The sequence below is a fragment of the Oncorhynchus mykiss genome, chromosome 10 (genome assembly GCF_057628025.1).
Source record: "Oncorhynchus mykiss isolate SJ-2025 chromosome 10, ASM5762802v1, whole genome shotgun sequence".
Classification (NCBI taxonomy): Eukaryota; Metazoa; Chordata; class Actinopteri; order Salmoniformes; family Salmonidae; genus Oncorhynchus; species Oncorhynchus mykiss.
In genome coordinates, this window is record NC_143031.1 from 46,320,591 (window position 1) to 46,340,854 (window position 20,264).

General features: G+C 43.5%; 1 protein-coding gene and 1 long non-coding RNA gene across 3 annotated transcripts; one reads left to right on the forward strand and one right to left on the reverse strand.

The window, feature by feature from the left end:
• Positions 1 to 3,835: 3,835 nt before the first annotated feature.
• LOC149980033 (uncharacterized) lies at positions 3,836 to 6,300 on the reverse strand. The gene is made up of 2 exons (XR_016483753.1): positions 4,170 to 6,300; positions 3,836 to 4,073 (listed from the first exon to the last, which is right to left on the reverse strand). It is a non-coding gene; the product is annotated as an uncharacterized LOC149980033 (long non-coding RNA).
• Positions 6,283 to 18,845, forward strand: LOC110534061 (HERV-H LTR-associating protein 2). Of its 2 annotated transcripts, XM_021618709.3 has the most exons (8): positions 6,347 to 6,544; positions 6,885 to 7,229; positions 9,435 to 9,746; positions 10,089 to 10,355; positions 16,176 to 16,514; positions 16,645 to 16,776; positions 16,989 to 17,051; positions 18,523 to 18,845. In XM_021618709.3, exons 2-8 carry the CDS (start codon positions 7,151 to 7,153, stop codon positions 18,591 to 18,593), a joined length of 1,263 nt encoding a protein of 420 aa, XP_021474384.3. In that variant the 5' UTR covers positions 6,347 to 6,544; positions 6,885 to 7,150; the 3' UTR covers positions 18,594 to 18,845. The 2 variants fall into 2 exon arrangements, with proteins under 2 accessions (XP_036846364.2, XP_021474384.3); XM_036990469.2 differs by lacking the exon at positions 6,885 to 7,229 and having other exon boundaries at positions 6,283 to 6,663.
• Positions 18,846 to 20,264: the final 1,419 nt, after the last annotated feature.

Here is a 20,264-nt window from a genome sequence, read left to right on the forward strand (position 1 = left end):
CGTGCTCACGGTAGGGAGCGTGGTACTGGTCAAGCACCGTGTTATGTGGTGAAGCGCACGGTCTCTCCAGTGTGCGTTCACAGCCCGCTATTTTCCAGCTCCTCGCATTGGCCGGGCGAAAGTAACCATCCAGCCAGGACGGGTTGTGCCACCTCTACGCTTGAGACCTTCAGTGTGTCTCTACGGCCCAGTGTATCCGGTGCCTGCTCCACGCACCAGGCTTCCAGTGCATCTCCCCAGTCCGGTGAGACCTGTTCATGTTCCGCGTACCAGGCCTCCAGTATGTCTCCCCAGGCTGGTAAGCCCTGTGGCAGCTCCACGCACCAGGCTTCCAAGACATCTCCTCAGTCCAGTGAGACCTGTTCCAGCTCCACGTTCGAAGCCTCCAGTGATGATCCATGGCACGAAGCCTCCAGTGATGATCCATGGCACGAAACCTCCAGTGATGATCCATGGCATGAAGCCTCTAGTGATGATCCATGGCACGAAGCCTCCGGTGATGATCCATGGCACGAAGCCTCCGGTGATGATCCATGGCACGGAGCCTGCAGTGAGGATACATAGCACGAAGTCTCCAGCGTTGATGCGTGGTCCGGAGCCTCTAGCGACGGTCCCCAGTACGGGGCCTGCAACGAGGGTCCCCAGTCTGGGGCCTACAACGAGGGTCCCCAGTCCGGGACCTGCGGCGAGGGTCCCCAGTCTGGAGCCTGCGGCGAGGGTCCCCAGTCCGGGGTCGGCGACGAGGGTCCCCGCACCAGAGGCGCCACCAAGATAGATACCCACCCGGACCCTCCCCTATAGTGTCAGGTTTGAGTCCGCAACTTTGGGGCACCACGCCCTGACCGTAGAGATCCTTTTCTTCTCTATGCTTGTTTGGTCAGGGTGTGACTCGGGTGGGAAGTCTATGCTTTCTGGTTCTTTTTTTTTGGCCGGGTATGATTCTCAATCAGGGACAGCTGTCTATCGTTGTCTCTGATTGGGAATCATACTTAGGCAGCCTTTTTCCTTTTCTCATTTGTGGGTTGTTGTCTTCATTTAATGCATGTATAGCCTTACGGAGCTTCACTGTCATTTTTGTTGTTTATTGTTTTGTTGGCGACATTTAAAAAGAAAGAAAAATGTACCTTCACAACGCTGCACCTTGGTCCGGTCATTTTCCAGACGATGTTCGTGACACAAACTAAGACAGTCGTGAAGAGGGCACGACAAAGCCAATTCCCCCCCAGGAGACTGAAACGATTTGGCATAGGTCCTCAGTTTATACAGCTGCACCATCGAGAGCATCCTGACTGCTCGGCCGCTGACCACAAGTCACTACAGAGGGTAGTGTGTACGGCCAAGTACATCACTGGGGCCCAGCTTCCTGCCAACCTAGTGGTTAGAGCGTTGGACTAGTAACCGGAAGGTTGCAAGTTCAAACCCCCGAGCTGACAAGGTACAAATATGTCGTTCTGCCCCTGAACAGGCAGTTAACCCACTGTTCCTAGGCCGTCATTGAAAATAAGAATTTGTTCTTAACTGACTTGCCTAGTTAAATAAAAGGTAAATAAATATACCAGGCAGTGTCAGAGGAAGGCCCTAGAAATTGTCAAAGACTCCAGCCACCGTAGTCCATGGACTGTTCTCTCTACTACTTTACGGCAAGCGGTACTGGCGCGACAAGTCTTGGTCCAAAAGGTTTCTTAACAGATTCTACCTCAAGCCATAAGACTCCTGAACAGCTAATCATAGGGTTACCCTGACCCCTCTGTTTACTATCTATGCATAGTCACTTTAACGCTACCTTCATGTACATATTACCTCAATTACCTCGACAAACCGGTACCCCCTGTATATAGCCTCGTTATTGTTATTTTACTGATGCTGTTTAATTATTTGTTAATTTTATTTTACATTTTTTACTTATCTATTTTTACTTAAAACTTAAAGCATTGTTGGTTAAGGGCTTGTATGTAAGCATTTCACTGTAAGGTCTACTACACCTGTTATATTCGGCGCATTTGACAAATACAATGCGATTAGATCTTTTTTTGATTTGATGCTGCCACCACCATGCTTTACCGTAGGGATGGTGCCAGGTTTCCTCCAGATGTGACGCTTTGCATTCAGGTCAAAGAGTTCAATATTGGTTTTATCAAACAAGAGAATCTGGTTTCTCATGGTCTGAGAGTCCTTTAGGTGCCTTTTGGCAAACTCCAGCAGGCTGTCATGTGCCTTTTACTGAGGAGTGGCTTCCGTCTGGCCACTCTACCATAAAGGCCTGTTTGGTGGAGTGCTGCAGAGATGGTTGTCCTTCTCCACAGAGGAATTCTGGAGCTCTGTCAGAGTGACCATCTGGGTCTTGGTCACCTCCCTGACGAAGGCCCTTCTTCCTCGATTGCTCAGTTTGGCGGCCAGCTCTAGGAGTAGTCTTGGTGGTTCCAAACTTCTTCCTTTTAAGAATGATGGAGGCCACTGTGTTCTTGGGGACCTTCAATTCTGAAGACATTTTTTTGATACCCTTCCCCAGATCTGTGCCTCAACACAATCCTGTCTCAGAGCTCTACAGACAATTTCTTCGACCTCATGGCTTGGTTTTGCTCTGACATGCACTGTCAACTGTGGGACCTTATATAGATGGGTGTGTGCCTTTCCAAATCATGTCCAATCAATTGAATTTACCACAGGTGGACTCCAATCAAGTTGTAGAAACATCTCAAGGATGACTAATGGAAACAGGATGCACCTGAGTCTTAAGGCTCTCTTGAAGTTTTTCAACATTTTGTTAAAAATCGCGCAACATTTCAACGTCCTGCTACTCATGCCAGGAATATAGTATATGCATATGATTAGTATGTGTGGATAGAAAACACTCTGATGGTTAAATCATGTCTGTGACTATAACAGAACATGAACAGCAAGCAAAATCCCAAGAAAAACCTGGTCACAAAAAATATATATATATATTCATCCGCCAGTCTCTGAATTGTCTATGGCAAGAGAAAATAGATAGCGACCAGTTGACAGTTCCTACAGCTTCCACACTATGTCTCCAGTACTGGCAATTTCATTGGATTTAATCCTTGGTGGAATGAGAAATAGGCACTTCCTGTCATCCAGTAAACAGGAAGAGGCTTATGGGAGAGAGACAATGGACGATGATTTCAAGAGTAGCTGCTATTGAATACAGATCGCCCCGTGATCAATTTGATCGATTATTAACGTTTACAAATACCTAAAGTTGGGTTACAAAAGTAGTTTGAAGTGTTTTGTCAAAGTTTATAGGCAACTTTTTTCATTTTAAAAAATGACGTTGCGTTTTGGAAAGCTGTTTTTTCCTGGATCAGACGGGCTATATAAATTGACATTTTGGGTATACATGGACGGATTTAATCGGAAAAAATACCAAATTGTGATGTTTATGGGACATATAGGAGTGCTAACAAAGAAGCTCGTCAAAGGTAATGAATGTTTTATATTTTATTTCTGCGTTTTGTGTAGCGCCGGCTACGCTAATTATTTTGTTTACGTCCCCTTCAGGTATTTCGGGGGGTTGCATGCTTTCGCCGAAAAGCATTTAAAAAATCTGACATGTTGGCTAGATTCACAACGAGTGTAGCTTTAATTCAGTACCCTGCATGTGTGTTTTAATGAAAGTTTGAGTTTTAGCGAGTACTATTAGCATTTGGCGCTACGCATTTCCATTTCCTGTTGGCTAGGTGAGACGCTGGCGTCTCGGTGGTTGTAAGAGGATTTATTAAGAATACGGCTGTAATGTAAGAAAATGTTGAAAAAGTCATGTTAGGTGGAGCGACACAGGGGAACCCAAGAGCAGACTCAGATGAGGAAACAGGGATGAATGAACCAAGATATTTCTTGTAACAGGGAGATATGGAGTGCAGATCCAGGGAAGCTCGGATGAGTTGTAGAAAACCAGATGTGGAGACTAAGGTTAAAATGAGCTGGGTAGAACCGGGTAACCAGGTACGGAGGGGAATCCAAGGTAGTGGTGGTGAGCTAAATCCAGAACAGGGTAGAAGGGAAGGGTGGTGAGATGTGGAACGGGAGACAGGAGCCAGAGACAGAGCGGTAAACTGCAATGAGAGGATAAACAGTGTCAGGCAGGGAAACAGGCACAGCAGAGTAACAGGATCTTGAATAATCATAAATAGCTAGAAGCACGAACTGACTGAGCAGAGATTACGATCTGGCAGAGTGGAAGTGGTAGGACTGAGTATTTGTAGAGGTCTTGATTATGGAACGAGTTGCAGCTGGTAGGGATCTGCTCTGACTCCAGCACACCTGTCTCCAACCACACAATCACACAGAGAGAGAGAGAGAGAGTGTGTACTGGGGGAGTAACTGCAGGTCAAGAAGACACCGGATGAACACAAGAGGGCGAAGCAGGAGCAGATGTGACAAATCAAGGGGTCTGAATACTTTCCGAATGCACTGTATATACACTACCGTTCAAAAGTTTGGAGTCACTTAGAAATGTCCTTGTTTTGAAAGAAAAGCACATTTTATGTCCATTAAAATAACATCAAATTGATCAGAAATACAGTGCAGACATGTATAAATGACTACTGTAGCTGGAAACGGCAGGTTTTTTATGGAATATCAACATAGGCGTTCGGAGGCCCATTATCAGCAACCATGTTCCAATGGCAATTTGTGTTAGTTAGCCCTGCTGACCCTGCCATCAATGGATTTCTGCCCATGCCACTGAATAGTATAGTAATAGTACTCTTCCATGATCATGATCATTCATAGAATACAACCGTGAATATATCCACGAAAGGAACAGAAATGTGTATGTACTCTCCATGTTTCTGTGCTGGTTGTGTGGATTATAAAGTTGAACTAAAATAGTGGTCTCATTGCTGCTTTTATATGATTAGATATTGGCTATGCAAAGTCTATAGTTCAAGGCTATCAGTGCATGTTTTCCAGTTTTTACAACAATGATTTCCTTTACTGACTAATGTAGGCCAGTCATGAATGTCAGGCCAGTTAAATGTTGGCTCTTATCAACCAGAGAGTCTGCTAATGTCACCACAAGGGGTTTTGGATTACTGCTGGTAATATGCATAGGTATAATTGCCTGGGAATGGATGGAAACAAGGTTTAGTCACTGGATTATAACCAGAATTAAACCACATTACACAGAGAGAAAAGAAAATACATTATAGTGATGACTAAACACACATTATTAGAAAATGTAAAAAAAGAATACACCAGAGGAAGTATAAAAGTGAGTCAGGAAGAGACTGGTAGAGAATCAATGATCAAATGAAAGCGCCCACAGCCTAATCCCAGTCCAGTGGCATGCTCCTTTAATCTGGGATTAGCGTTGATTGAGGGCAGAGATGAGTGCCGCCATCTTTAAGAGGCATTGACGTGGAGCTGGGGTTTCCCCTCACACGCGCCTCCTAAGGACCGCAAAGGAGAGGTGTAGCTACACATCATGGAGTAAATACATGATCATCTCTCAATCACTCGCTGTTGGTTAATCATGGCAACAGAGTGAGGCCTCCACACTAAAACATTTTTGCTATGATAGACAGATACTCTGGCGCATTACAAACCCCAACCACTCATTATTGACACACAATTCTGCTTTGAAATGATTGTGTTTTTTCTCTGTGCTCATCTCTGTTTATCAGCTACTATGGGATAAATAGGACACTTATCATTAGTGACTCATCATAATGTGGCATTGTTATGGTTTTATTTCACCCCTTGGAGGCCAATGACACTGAACACAAGGAACTAACGTGAGAAAACACGTTGCATCATCCACCGTGAGGGCAAACTTCCTGAAAGGTTCCTGAACGTTAGGTGCCTTCAGCCACAGCAATAAATAGATTAGGATTCAGGTTTAGTGTGGTCTGTGATCGTGTGTGTATTACACAGTGGCAGTAGTGCCCAGTGGGAGGCAGACAGAAACAACAATGACTGAATACGTTCCACATTGAACTATAATTGGCCTTGTAGTTAACCTCATGCTTGCCTGCTAGTGGCAGGGCACTTTGACATCCCACTTTTCTTGTCCAAACCAGTTCTCCATGATTAATGAAGGTATTGAAGGCTTGAGAGATAAAGAACATGCCTTTCATGGAACTAGAAGATACAAGAAAATATACTGTTTCAGTGGAAACTACAATATGAAAAGAACAGTATACCTAGTCTATTGTGTGCACAGTTATTACTCAGAGAAGGTGTGAGATGTAAAATGTTGACACACAGAGTGACATGGAAAGAAATCAATCAGATGACAAGAGGTTCTATGAGGCACTGAGTGTGAGGGGTGGGGAAGGGGTGGGGAGGTTTGACAGGGAGATAAGAGGGAAAGAGACATTTCCAAGTAACACAGTGTAACCATTGATTCCACCGTGCCTCGATGCCTCTGTAGATGGGTTTGTATTTCAGGAAAGCCTGTCTGCCCTGCCGCTCCCTCCTTCTCGCTCTCTCTTCCTGTTACACACCCTCTTTTCTCACTGTGAGAGGAGCTAGTTTCTCTGACAGGGAAACTGCTTTTCTGCTCTGACACAAGTGGTTCCAGGTGGGCCCTTTCGTATGTCTGTGGCAGTGAGTTTCAGACTCATTGGCTCTCATTTGTGTTTACAAGGATATTTTCCATCTGGATCCTTTAAAGTGACAGCAAAGCAAAGTGACAGGCAGGTAAGAAGCAAAGAGGCGTTTCCAAGTAACACATTGTAACCAATGATTCCACCGTGCCTCTGCCTCTGTAGAAGGGGGTGTATTTCAAACCAGCCTGTCTGCCCTGCCGCTCCCTCCTTCTCGCTCTCCCTTCCTCTTACAGTCCCTCTCTTCTCACTGTGAGAGGAGCTAGTTTCTCTGACAGGGAAACTGCTTTTCTGCTCTGACACAAGTGGTTCCAGGTGGGCCCTTTCGTATGTCTGTGGCAGTGAGTTTCAGACTCATTGGCTCTCATTTGTGTTTACAAGGATATTTTCCATCTGGATCCTTTAACCTTTAAAGTGACAGCAAGTGATTTTGATCTACACCATCCCAGAGGCTGAAATGTGAGATATAAGAGAGACCAAGACACTAATTGTGATTCAGAGCTCCTAATTGCTTTAAGATTGCTACTGATTGGAATCAGGACGGGAGTCAACAGCAACCATACTTGTGACTTTGTGAATGAATGAGAATGGTAAAGGCACTTGCTCAAGCTTTTTTGAGGTTGCTGTGGATTCTCACCTTGGCAAAGTGTAAGATCCCAGGTAAGGATAAGACCCCTCTATCCTCTTTTAAAGGTAGTAGTGCAATAATTGTCAGGATAGGCTCATGGGTCAAGGTTTAAGGCACGGGATGTCTTTAGTGTAAGGAAACAAATAATCTGACTACTGTATGCCTTTAAACACTTACATTCGATCTAATCTTAAAATACATCTATATCTAAAAACATTTCTTACCCCAGGACACTTCAATGGGTGAGTGTCCAGGAAAATAAAGACAAGCAAACTTACTTACCTGGTTCTGATGGAGGTGATTACGGCAAAATGTAAACCTGCTTGCATGATGTGTCCCGTCAATAAATCATCAGATCTATGCAGAAACAATGTACTCCTTTTTCTTTATTTTCCTGGATAGTCACCAGTTTGAAGTGTCCTGGGGTAAGGAATGAGAGTCACCAGTTTGAAGTGTCCTGGGGTAAGGAATCATAGTCACCAGTTCAAAGTGTCCTGGGGTAAGGAATGTTTCCCTTTTTGTTCAAGCGGGGCTGAAGAGTGTTTTGGTACACTTTTTTCTTTCTACATCTCTTGTTCATGGAACAGATGCTTTTTGCATTGTGTCCCTTTCACTGCACAAGAAATCCCAGTTCTTCTGGGCAAAACTAAAACGAGACAGACATCTGAAAAAAGAACAAGAACTACTTTAACATGTGGTCCTAAAAGGAGAGGGATTTTCCATAAGACAAATCCAGTGTAAAGTATTAGTTTAAAGATGATGTTTTGACCAGGAGTTTTATGAATACAAACAACCATTCCTATACAACAGAAATGACATGTGGTCACTGCACTGTTCCTGTAACTTGTCGATGAAGTCTCTATCCATCCTCAGCAAATCTGAGAATGTATGAAGTAAAAACCTCCTTCAAGGCAATGCTGAGCCTCTATTGCTGTGCATGTGGAAATACGTTGTCCACATCCCTGTAAATCCTTGACAGGTGGTCAGTCAGTGGGCAGTGAGCAGGAGTCGAGATGTGTTCCCTCTGAGGAATCCAGTTGCCCATGGCGTCTGGGATAGCTGGCCCGCTGGCCCTCCGCATGCCTCTGTTTGTTCTGGTTGGGAGACTAGGGAGGCCGGGTCCCACTGCCCTGTTCAGTATTTAGACTGGCCAGACCATGCTGGGACCCAGGTCAGCTGTCTCTTCGGTTTGGAATGTTGCTGAGGAGATGAAAGACGTCTACTCTGAGGAGAAGCTCACAGTCTCACAGGGACGTCCTTGACTCTTCACACATTTGCACACATGCTAATTCTATATAGTCATGCACTCTATTTGACTCGGAGTGGGTGCCCTGTCTGTGAAGGACTTCACTGGTGTTACCACTGTTATTTTGGCAGTAAAAAGCCCATACATTCACCTGTGAACGTGGATGTTACATTTACTCATTCACAGTGCAATGTCTTGTCGCAACCACATTTAGTGCAAAACAAATGGCTGAAAAGAACGGATGTTGAGAATAGGCTGTGTGATTACCAGTTTCAAGGGTATTATCTAATACTTATCCAGTGTCAAACTCTGCATTTAACTCAAAAATTGTAATGTTTGTATGTAATGTTTGGCTTTAGAAGTGCCACCATAACCATAGGTGCCGGCGCTCACTGTGAGTTGTGTGGTGGCTAAAATGCTGGGACTGCATGTTACAGTTGGGTAAGACTAAACATAGTGAATGTTTCAGAACCGTGAGAGTAACACAACCTATAGCAAGATGGTAAGAGGGGGAGAAAAGTTCACTCATTACCATGAGGATTCAGTACACGTCATAGGTGATATACCGGTATGGAAAGGACACACTGTGAGTAGGTGTTGTGGGCTGAAAGAAAAAGATAGGAATGGAGAGAACATTTTGTTCATTCCGCCTTCTACTGCAGTGAGCTAAATAGGGGGTCACACATAGTGTTTCTTGGTGGTCTTAAATCTACTTTGAAACTAAATTAGATACCTTAAACACATAGTTATGGGCTTTAAAAAATAATACACCTCTACCATACCAGATATGGAGTTGAAATGTATTACATTTTGAGTTTGCATCGAAATATTGCACTTTATATACGTCACAGAAGACTGAAATAAAAAATATAACAAAACCGTTTGACATAGCAACACTGGATTTTTTTGCGGGTTTTTTGAGAGAATGTTAACTAATTATTAAATGAAGGTCACATTTTCCCAAACTGTTCTCTCTCTACTTCTCCCTTAGATGCCCATTTGACATGCCTGTTCTCAGAAGACTGTGTGCTACCCTGCAGCTTCAAACCCAGCGGAAATGAGATCATCAGCTGGTACCGCCAGGAGTTACTCCTCCTCAGCCACTCCCATCAGGGTGGAGACCAGTCGGACCAGACTCCCAAGGACCACCGTACCAGGATGTACCTGCTTCAGGACCAGCTCTCCCGGGGCAACGCCTCGCTCCACCTCAGCCAGTGTGGCATCAAGGACCGAGGTCGCTACAGGTGTCTGGTCAACAGCACTCTGGGACAACAGGAGTCCTTTATCATCATGAAAGTGGAGGGTTAGTAGTACCGCTGGCGCTAGTATCGAGGCTAGAGTATGCTGCTGAGTATCCACTTCACATATCAAATTCTTTCAGCATAGCTTGTGGTAAAATACCCTCTTAAGAGACATGAATCATTGTTTGTCGACCAGCTACCGCTGTATTGGAGCTATTAGAGCTAGAGCCAAATTGCTAAACTGATGCCAAGCCAAGAGTCAAGTATTTGCTTTTGTTATTGGTTTTGTGACTTTGCTGTACAAAAACTTTTTGAATGGTTTTTGCTCTCAAATTCACTGTTTGTAGTGAAACCACTCAAGGCTATTACTCTGTAACCTTGGCTCTCTGTCACTGTTATTCCAGCTCCCATCAAGATGGTTACTATGGAGATAAGTAAGAACACAGAGATTCAGTGCCTGTCTAAGGATATCTTCCCTGCTCCCCGTGTGCAATGGTCCACTCTGCCACCTAAAGCCAACCTGAGATCCACCACACATATGGCACCCAACACTGAGGGCCTCTACTCTGTTCAGAGCAAACTGAGAATGTTTGGAAATACCCCCACTTACGTCTGCACCGTTAATTCCACATATGGATCACAGTCATGGAAGAGCTCACTACAAAAAGGAGGTATGGCATAATCAACATTGTCTTTCTCTTTCTCTCTTGTTTTGCAGATGCATAGTTTATGGTTGATAAATTATCATGAAAACAGTAATACACTGCTGGGAGTGACTGTTATTAAAAAAATAAAACGATTATTTAACCTTTATTTAGCTAGGCAAGTCAGTTAAGAACAAATTCTTATTTACAATGACGGTCTACCAAAAGGCTACAGGCCTCCTGCGGGGACGGGGGCTGGGATTAAAATGAAACACTACATAAAGAGAGACCTAAGACAACAACACAGCATGGAAGCAACACAGCATGACAACAACATGGTAGCAACACAACATGGCAGCAGCAAAACATGGTAGCCTCACAAAACAGGGTACAAACACTATTGGGCACAGACAACAGCACAAAGGGTAAGAAAGTAGGGACAACAATACATCCCGCAAGGCAGCCACACCTGTCAAGATGGCCACCATTGTTCCTATAACCAAGAAGGTAAAGATAACTGAACTAAATGACTACCGCCCCGTAGCACTCACTTCTGTCATCATGAAGCGCTTTGAGAGACTAGTCAAGGATTATATCACCTCCACCTTACCAGTGTCATGACGTGGCCCTTTCTGGGTGTAGATCGTGGCTCCCCCCCTCGCTCTCCCTCTCTCTCCTAAACCCAGGTTTTGTTATCTCAGGTCATAAATTCCTGGCAGAGACTCTCTCCCCCTGGTCATGCCGAAAGAGAGGGAGAGAGCATAGGGAGAGAACAAAGGACTTCACTTGGCAAAACTCCTAAATCCCCAAAATGGGAGAACTAAACAATATTTCTACTTTTGAGAATGTGTAAATGGTCCGTGGACACTTAAGGGACAGTTATGACAAGTGAGTTTCATTTGGTGATCTCATGAAGGACAGGAAACACACATAACGGTATCTCTTAAAGTGTACATTTCCCAGCTGTCAGGTTTACATCTAAATATTGTGAAAGGTATGTGATTAAACATTAACCTATTTGTGAAAAGATGTAATGTGATATGAACATTCTAAATGAGAGTTTGGATTTTCATATGAAGATTAACTAGTCATTGGCCACACCCCCGTGAGCCCAGACATCACATTAGGCATCAAAGGATTAAACCTGCTCCTGAAGAAATTCACACATGATCATAACATGCCAGGTGATGCTGGAAGTGGTTTAAACTACAACTCTATCAAAGGACAAGACTATACCAACGTGGAGCATTGGCTACACGGCTGGAAATGATTAAACTCTGAAAATGGTTCAACTCTGGAACTATCGATTCACTACAGAAGGAGCTAATTCTAGACGACACTAATTACTAGTCTGCAGCTAGAAATGACGTAAACCTTGAACGTGAATAAAGAGAACTGCTGAAGCATCTATTCTATGAGAAGATTTCTGAATGGTACTATGAAGTTTCCATTCTAACCACCTACAACCACTTACGACTTTGATCTTCCGGGAAACACAACCAGAGACTTTTCTGTTGACTCTCTCCAGCAGATGGACCTGCGACCACAGAGAGAGACAGCAAGAAATACACCCGGAAATATGTAAATTGCAATTTATTTTCGGATGAGCGGTCGTTCATGTAAAGTATTAGCAATTTATATGAGTGTAGTAATCCTCTATGAGTTTCCCGCTCTTGAACTGCCACACCCCTTTTCTTTGTCTACCAAGCCGTCATATCGGTTTCGTCCGCTAGAGACCTTTTCTTTGTATTATGTAGCAACCCCCCAATGTATGAACTAATTGTGTGTGTTTTCATTTATTTATATGATTAGTTAGTTAGTTAGTAAATAAATACCCAAGCCAATTTGTACATCGCTGATTCATAATTTACGATAGGGATTGTGCAGAGAACCAAGACTTTTACGACGTTTCGAATGAGACTGACGGAAGGTAAAGATTAATAATCATTAATAGAAGACTAGATAAGATATGAAAATATCTGAAGAGTCGATTCGGGAAATAGAGACTATAGCATTTTCCCGTGGTGCCCCGACTTCCTAGTTGATTAAAGATTACATGATTGGTTTAATCAGGTAATAATAGTTACAAATAGAGAACTGATTTGATAAAATAACAGTCTTCACATTTAATGATAGTAAAGACACGACACCGGCCACCCTAGACCCTCTTCAGTTTGCATACCGCCCTAACAGGTCCACAGACGATGCAATCGCCATCATACTGCACACTGCCCTATCCCATCTGCAGAAGAGGAATACCTATGTAAGAATGCCATTCATTGACTTCAGCTCAGCATTCAACACCATAGTACACTCCAAGCTCATCAAGCTGGAGGCCCTGGGCCTCAACCCCACCCTGTGCAATTGGGTTCTGGACTTTCTGAAGGACCGCCCCCAGGAAGTGAAGGTAGGAAACAACATCTCCACCTCGCTGGCCCTCAACAGCGAGGTGGAGGGTGCGTGCTCAGGGTGCGTGCTCAGCCCCCTCTTGTACTCCCTGTTCACCCATGACTGTGTGGCCACACACGCCTCCAACTCAATCATCAAGTTTGCAGACGACACAACAGTAGTGGGCTTAATTACCAACAACGACGAGACAGCCTACAGGGAGGAGGTGAGGGCACTCAGAGTGTGGTGTCAGGAAAACAACCTCTCACTAAATGTCAACAAAACAAAGATGATCGTGGACTTCAGGAAAGAGCAGAGGGAGCACCCCCTATCCACTTCGAAGGGACAGCAGTGAAGAAAGTGGAAAGTTTTAAGTTCCTCGGTGTACACATCAACGACAAACTGAAATAGTCCACCAACACAGACAGTGTGGTGAAGAAGGTGCAACAGCATCTCTACAACCTCAGGAGGCTTGTCACCCAAAACCCTGACTAACTTTTACAGATCCACAATCGAGAGCATCATGTCGGGCTGTATCACAGCCTGGTATGGCAACTGCTCTGCCCTCAACCGCAAGGCTCTCCAGAGGGTGCTGCGGTCTGCACAACGCATCCCTGGGGAAATTACCTATAGCACCCGGTGTCACAGGAAGGCAAAAGAAGATCATCAAAGACAACAACCACCCGAGCCACTGCCTGTTCACACGACTACCATCCAGAAGGCGAGGTCAGTACAGGTGCATCAAAGCGGGGACTGAGAAGCTGTTCTTCAGTCTCTATTTCAAGGCCATCAGACTGGTAAACAGCAATCACAAACTCAGAAAGGCTGCTGCCAACATGGAGACCCAAACACTGGCCTCTTTAACAAATAGATCACTAGTCACTTGCACTGTCGGAACCAGAAGCACAAGCATTTCGCTACACTCGCATTAACATCTTCTAACCATGTGTATGTAACAAATAAAATTTGATTTGATTTGTCAGTGTGAGTGTCCATGATTGAGTCTGATTGAGTCTTTGAATTAAGAGCTGCTGTGAACTGAAAAGACGAGCGACCCAAGGATGTTTGTGCTTTGGGGACCTTTAACAGAATGTGACTGGCAGAACGGGTGTTTTATGTGAAGGATGATGGCTGCAGTAGATATCTCAAATGGGGGAGTGAGGCCTAAGAGGGTTTTATAAATAAGCATCAACCAGTTGGTCTAGCGACGGGTATGCAGAGATGACCAGTTTACAGAGGAGTATAGAGTGCGGTGATGTGTCCTATAAGGACATTGGTGGCATTGGTGGCAAATCTGATGGCCGAATGGTAAAGAACATCTAGCCGAATGGTAAGAACATCTAACATCTAGTCATTTGAATCAGGGTTAGTTTGGCAGCTGGGGTGAAAGAGGAGCGATTACGATAGAGGAAGCCAAGTCTAGATTTAACTTTAGCCTGCAGCTTTGATATGTGCTGAGAGAAGGACAGTGCACCGTCTAGCCATACTCTCAAGTACTTGTATGAGGTGACTACCTCAAGCTCTAAACCCTCAGAGGGAGTAATCACACCAGTGGGGAGAGGGGCATTCTTCTTACCAAACCACAATGTCCTTTGTTTTGGAGGTGTTCAGAACAAGGTTAAGGGTAGATACAGCTTGTTGGACACTAAGAAAACTTTGTTGTCGAGCGTTTAACAGAAAATCTGGGGAGGGGCTAGCTGAGTATAAGATTGTATCATCTGCATATAAATGGATGCGAGAGCTTCCTACTGCCTGAGCTATGTTGTTGATGTAAATTGAGAAGAGCGTAAGGCCTAGGATTAAGCCCTGGGGTACATCCTTGGTGACAGGAAATGGCTAAGACAGCAGATGTTCTGACTTTATACACCGCACTCTTTGAGAGAGGTAGTTAATAGTAACTCCCCATCCCGGGTCCGGGAGCGTAATCATCGACTGACACTAATTAGCATAACGCAACGGACATAAATATTCCTAGAAAATATTCCTATTCATGAAAATCACAAGTGAAATGTATTGAGACACAGCTTAGCCTTTTGTTAATCACCCTGTCATCTCAGATTTTCAAAATATGCTTCACAGCCAAAGCTAGACAAGCATTTGTGTAAGTTTATCGATAGCCTAGCATAGCATTTTGTCCAGCTAGCAGCAGGTAACTTGGTCACGGAAATCAGAAAAGAAATCAAATTAAATCGTTTACCTTTGATGAGCTTCGGATGTTTTCACTCACGAGACTTCCAGTTAGATAGCCAATGTTCATTTTTTCCAAAAATATTATTTTTTGTAGGCGAAATAGCTCCGGTTTGTTCTTCACGTTCGGTTGTTTTCCCCCTTTTCATATCCAATTGTTTTAGTAGTTACTATCTTGTCTCATCACTACAACTCCCGTACAGGCTCAGGAGAGACAAAGGTCGAAAGCCATGCGTCCTCTGAAACACAACCCAACCAAGCCGCACTGCTTCTTAACACAGCACACATCCAACCCGGAAGCCAGCCGAACCAATGTGTCGGAGGAAACACTGTGCACCTGGCGACCTGGTTAGCATGCACTGCACCCGGCACAGGAGTCGCTAGTGCATGATGAGACATGATATCCCTACCCAAACCCGGACGACACTAGGCCAATTGTACATCGCCCCATGGAACTCACGGTCACAGCCGGCTGCGACAGAGCCTGGGCTCAAACCCAGAATCTCTGGTGGCACAGCTAGCACTGCAATGCAGTGCCTTAGACCACTGCGCCACCCGGGAGGCCAAAGGGTGGCTACTTTGAAGAGTCTAAAATATATTTTGATTTGTTTAATAGTTTTGATGACCTACAATGTAGAAAATAGTTTAAAAAATAAAGAAAAACCCTTGAATGAGTAGGTGTGTCCAAACATTTGATTGGTACTGTATATTTTAGAGGCTATTTATACAGACAAACCTGTATAAACTGTATTTACAATTATTTGACAATATTTTATGTTGACAATAATTCTATTACACCATTTCTGATATATCCCATGTCTTACTTTAATTTTCCTGCAGTTGTGTTTTGAGTCAAATCTGGATTATATGCCTCTATTGCCATTCATTCCAATTAGAGTGGTTTGCATTTCGCCCTGACCAATATGGCTGCCATTTTTCCACCGTTCTGGAACTTTGAGGGTTTATGAAACCCCTCTAGTAATTTAATAGGATCTCTATGGTAACACCGCCCTCTAGTGTTTAAGAGAGTGACTACAGCGGGAAGTCTGCTAAGGGACAGTGATATATACCTTTCACGTTTACATTTAGCAGACACTCTTATCGAGAGCAGCTTACATAAGTCAGTGCATTAATTTTTGTATTTTTTTGTACTGGTCCCCCATGGGAATCAAAACCCACAAACCTGGTGTTGAAAGTGCCATGCTCTACCAACTGCGCCACAAATAACATGCTTTCCCTTGCTCACAATTCATAAACTTATTTCATCAACAGAGTTGATTGGAGAGGCAGGGCGAGAGCTGTCCATCCCTTGCATGGCTCCACAGAACTTCCAGAACTTTTTCCTCACCTGGACCTTCACTAGAACCAATGATAACTCCAAGGTCATCCTTAGCTATGTCAGCCAAACCAGACGGACCTCCAACCTTTGGGAGGGCCGTGTTGAACTGGAGCAGGACCGAGTTTTGATGGGAGATGGATCCCTCCTTCTTCACAACCCAGAGAGTCAGGAACACACTGGAACCTACACCTGTACATTCTCAGGCTTCCAGAGCAGACACATGGTTCAAACCCAGGTCGCCATCAGGTCAACATCACGGCGGTCGTTGACAGGTACACAATTATACCTTACAATGATTTACACCCTATGTGCTTATTATGCATGCAAGGTTATTGATGCTAAGTGTTCACATCTTTCCATAATGCTGCATTTTTAACACATTTACATTGTCCAAACGTCTAGACAATATGCCAAATGCTGAAGACCAGGTTGGGCGTACAGGGGAAAGTCACTCCAAGATGTGGGTTATTGCTGTAATAGTTGCAGTGGTTGCACTAGTAACAACAGCTATACTACTGTATAGAAAACAAAGAGGTAAGTATAAAGACAGGTCTTGACCCGGGCCTGCAGTGGGAGTATATCAGCGTATCAAAGAGATGTCTGCTATCCTACTGTTCAATCTACTATAACTAATGTGATGGAATACCTGAGAGTAAATGAATCACTTCTGAACACCATGCATTCTGTACTCATACTCACATGGCAATGAAGGAAGTAATGACTCATATGATTTATGAACTCCCTAGCCAACCAAGGGAAGGCTGATAGGACCACTCTGGAGGACACAGAGATGCAGCCAATGAAAACTAGTAAGTGTAGGTCTATTTTAGTAGTTGTCAGGACTCGTCATTATATGGCCTTTGTCCTATTATAATCCAATCCAGAAATCTTACACTATATATACAAAAGTATGTGGACACCCCTTCAAATGAGTGGATTCGGCTATTTCAGCCACAACCGTTGCTGACAGGTGTTTATAAAATCAAGCACAAATCCATGCAATCTCCATAGACAAATATTGGCAGTGGAATGGCCCATACTGAAGAGCTCATTGACTTTCAACGTGGCACCTAAATAGGATGCCACATTTCCAACAAGTCAGTTTGTCAAATTTCTGCCCTGCTAGAACTGCCCCGGTCAACTGTAAGTGCTGTTATTGTGAAGTGGAAACACCTAGGTGCAACAACGGTTCAGCCGCGAAGTGGTAGGCCACACATGCTCACAGAATGGGACCGCCAAGTGCGGAAGTGTGTAGTGCATAAAAATCTTCTCTCCTCGGTTGCAACATTCACTACGGAGTTCCAAACTGCCTCTGGAAATAACTGTTCGTCAGGAGTGGTGTATAGCTTGCCGCCATTGGACTCTGGAGCAGTGGAAATGTGTTCCCTGGAGTAATTAATCACGCTTCACCATCTGGCAGTCCTACGGACAAAACTTGGGTTGGCAGATGCCAGGAGAATGCAACCTGCCCCAATGCATAGTGGAAACTGTAACGTTTGGTGGAGGAGGAATAATGGGCAGTGGCTGTTTTCATGGTTTGGGCCTTAGTTCCAGTGAAGGGAAAATATTAATGCTACAGCATATAATGAATGACATGCTAGACGATTTTGTGTTTCCAACTTTGTGGCAATAGTTTGGAGAAGGCCCTTTCCTGTTTCCTCATCACAATGCCCCCGTGCACTAAGCGAGGTCCATACAGAAATGGTTTGTCGAGATCGATGTGGAAGAACTTGACTGGCCTGCACAGAACCCTGACTTCAACTCCATCGAACACATTTGGGATGAATTGTAAAGCCGACTCCGAGTCAGGCCTAATCGCCTGACCTCACTAATGCTCTTGTGGCTGAATGGAAGCAAGTCCCCGGAGCAATGTTCCAAAATCTAGGGGAAAGCCTTCCCAGAACAGTGGAGGCTATTATGGCAGCAAATGGGGGACCAACTCCATATTAATGCCCATGATTTTGGAATGAGATGTCCGATGAGCAGGTGTCCACATACTTATGGCCATGTAGTGTATCTGATTTTATCCCATTCTGCAAGGCCAAAACAAAAGTGACTTGTGTAGCCTTCAGCCCAGATACCTTTAGCCTTAACAACATTCATAAAACTTAAACTTTTCTATCATTTGAATGAATTTATCTGTTATACTAAAGTTCTTATTTATTCATGTTTGGTTGAAGTACACTGAAAGGAAATACTGCTGGCTTTAGAGTTATTTTTTCATTGGCTAATACCTATTGCCCTGCCTTACTAATTGGCCTTTCCATTTCTCCCTCACAGTTAAAACATCTGATGATTTGCCAATGGATAACTGCCAGCTGACAGCAGGACAAAACAACGGCCATACATAGCTCTGACTGACAAGACGTACTAGATGACAGTCATACTGTTCCTAATCACAGACCTGACATCATCAATCAACCATGCATTTGTAGCTTGACTGATAGTTAGAAAATGTGCCCATGGACAACAACCCACGTTTTGCTCAAGGGGGGAAATTATATCATTGGAGAGTACTGTTCTACAGTGGAGCACATCTGTGTTCTAAACAACTGAATAACTGTACCGTCTTCATAATTTACATTAAAGTTTTGAATTAAGTATTCATTGTAGCAGTCATCTGTGAGTGTCTGAACAGTTGTCAACTCTGAGATACCCTTCTAAGGCATCTAGCTAGCTACAGCAGGCTACCGAGACAGAAATAGACATTGCCATGCTGTTCGTAATGGAGCGTAACATTTTCGTCCTGAATTTGAGCTTTCGTTTTAACAACATGACCACACAACTTTGGGATTCTATATAGGACAAAATGCGTGTTGCAGGCATATTTTGATATTTAAGATTGTGAAAATGTTGTACAGTTATTCCCTCTTAGAAAAAACGGTTCCAAAAGGGTTCTTCAGCTGTCCCCATAGGAGAACACTTTTTGGTTCCTGGTAGAACCCTATTTTTGGGTTCCATGTAGAACCCTCTGTGGAAAGGGTTCTACATGGAACCAAAAGGGTTCTAACCTGGAACCCTAAAGGGTTCTACCTAGAAGCAAAAATAGTTATTCAAAGGGTTATTCTATGGGAACAGCCGAAGAACCCCTTTAGGTTCTAGATAGCACCTTTTTTTTCTAAGAGTGTACACCTAGATGTGTGAGTAGAAGTATACTAGTAGGTAAGAATACTACAAATTTTGATTATCAGAAATGTTTGATTGCAATTATATAACATTATCCTCTGGAATCTAAACTTCTATTAAAGAATATGTAGGCATTATTTTTTTAAAGGCCATGTCTTGTCTCTCTGGTGACCTGTCTCTACTCTGAGGACTGTGTGCTGCCATGTAGCTTCAAACAAAATGAAGACAAGGTGATTCATTGGTACAGACAGCAAACACCCGTCCATAGCTACTACGATGACATTGACTAGTTGCAATTTCAGACTGAACATTTCAGTGGAAATACATCTTTGTTTAAAGACCAGCCTTTTCATGTAAATAAATCAGTCCTACTCAGGAGTGTAGATGTTTCAGATGAGGGTATATACACTACCGTTCAAAAGTTTGGGGTCACTTAGAAAAGTTCTTGTTTTTGAAAGAAAAGCCAATTATTTTGCCCATTAAAAAAACATAAAATTGATCAGAAATGCAGTATAGACATTGTTAAAGTGGTAAATTACTATTGTAGTTGGAAACAGCAGATATTTAATGGAATATCTAACACTACTGTTCAAAAGTTTGGGGTCACTTAGAAATTCCCTTGTTTTTGAAAGAAAAGCAAATTTTTTGTTCATTAAAATATCATAAAATTGATCAGAAATGCAGTGTAGACATGGTTAATGTTATAACTGACTAATGTAGCTGGAAACTGCAGATTTTTTAATGTAATATCTACATAGGCATACAGAGGCCCATTATCAGCAACCATCACTCCTGTGTTCCAATGGAAAGTTGTGTTAGCTAATCCAAGTTTATAATTTTAAAAGGCTAATTGATCATTAGAAAACCCTTTTGCAATTATGTTAGCACAGCTGAAA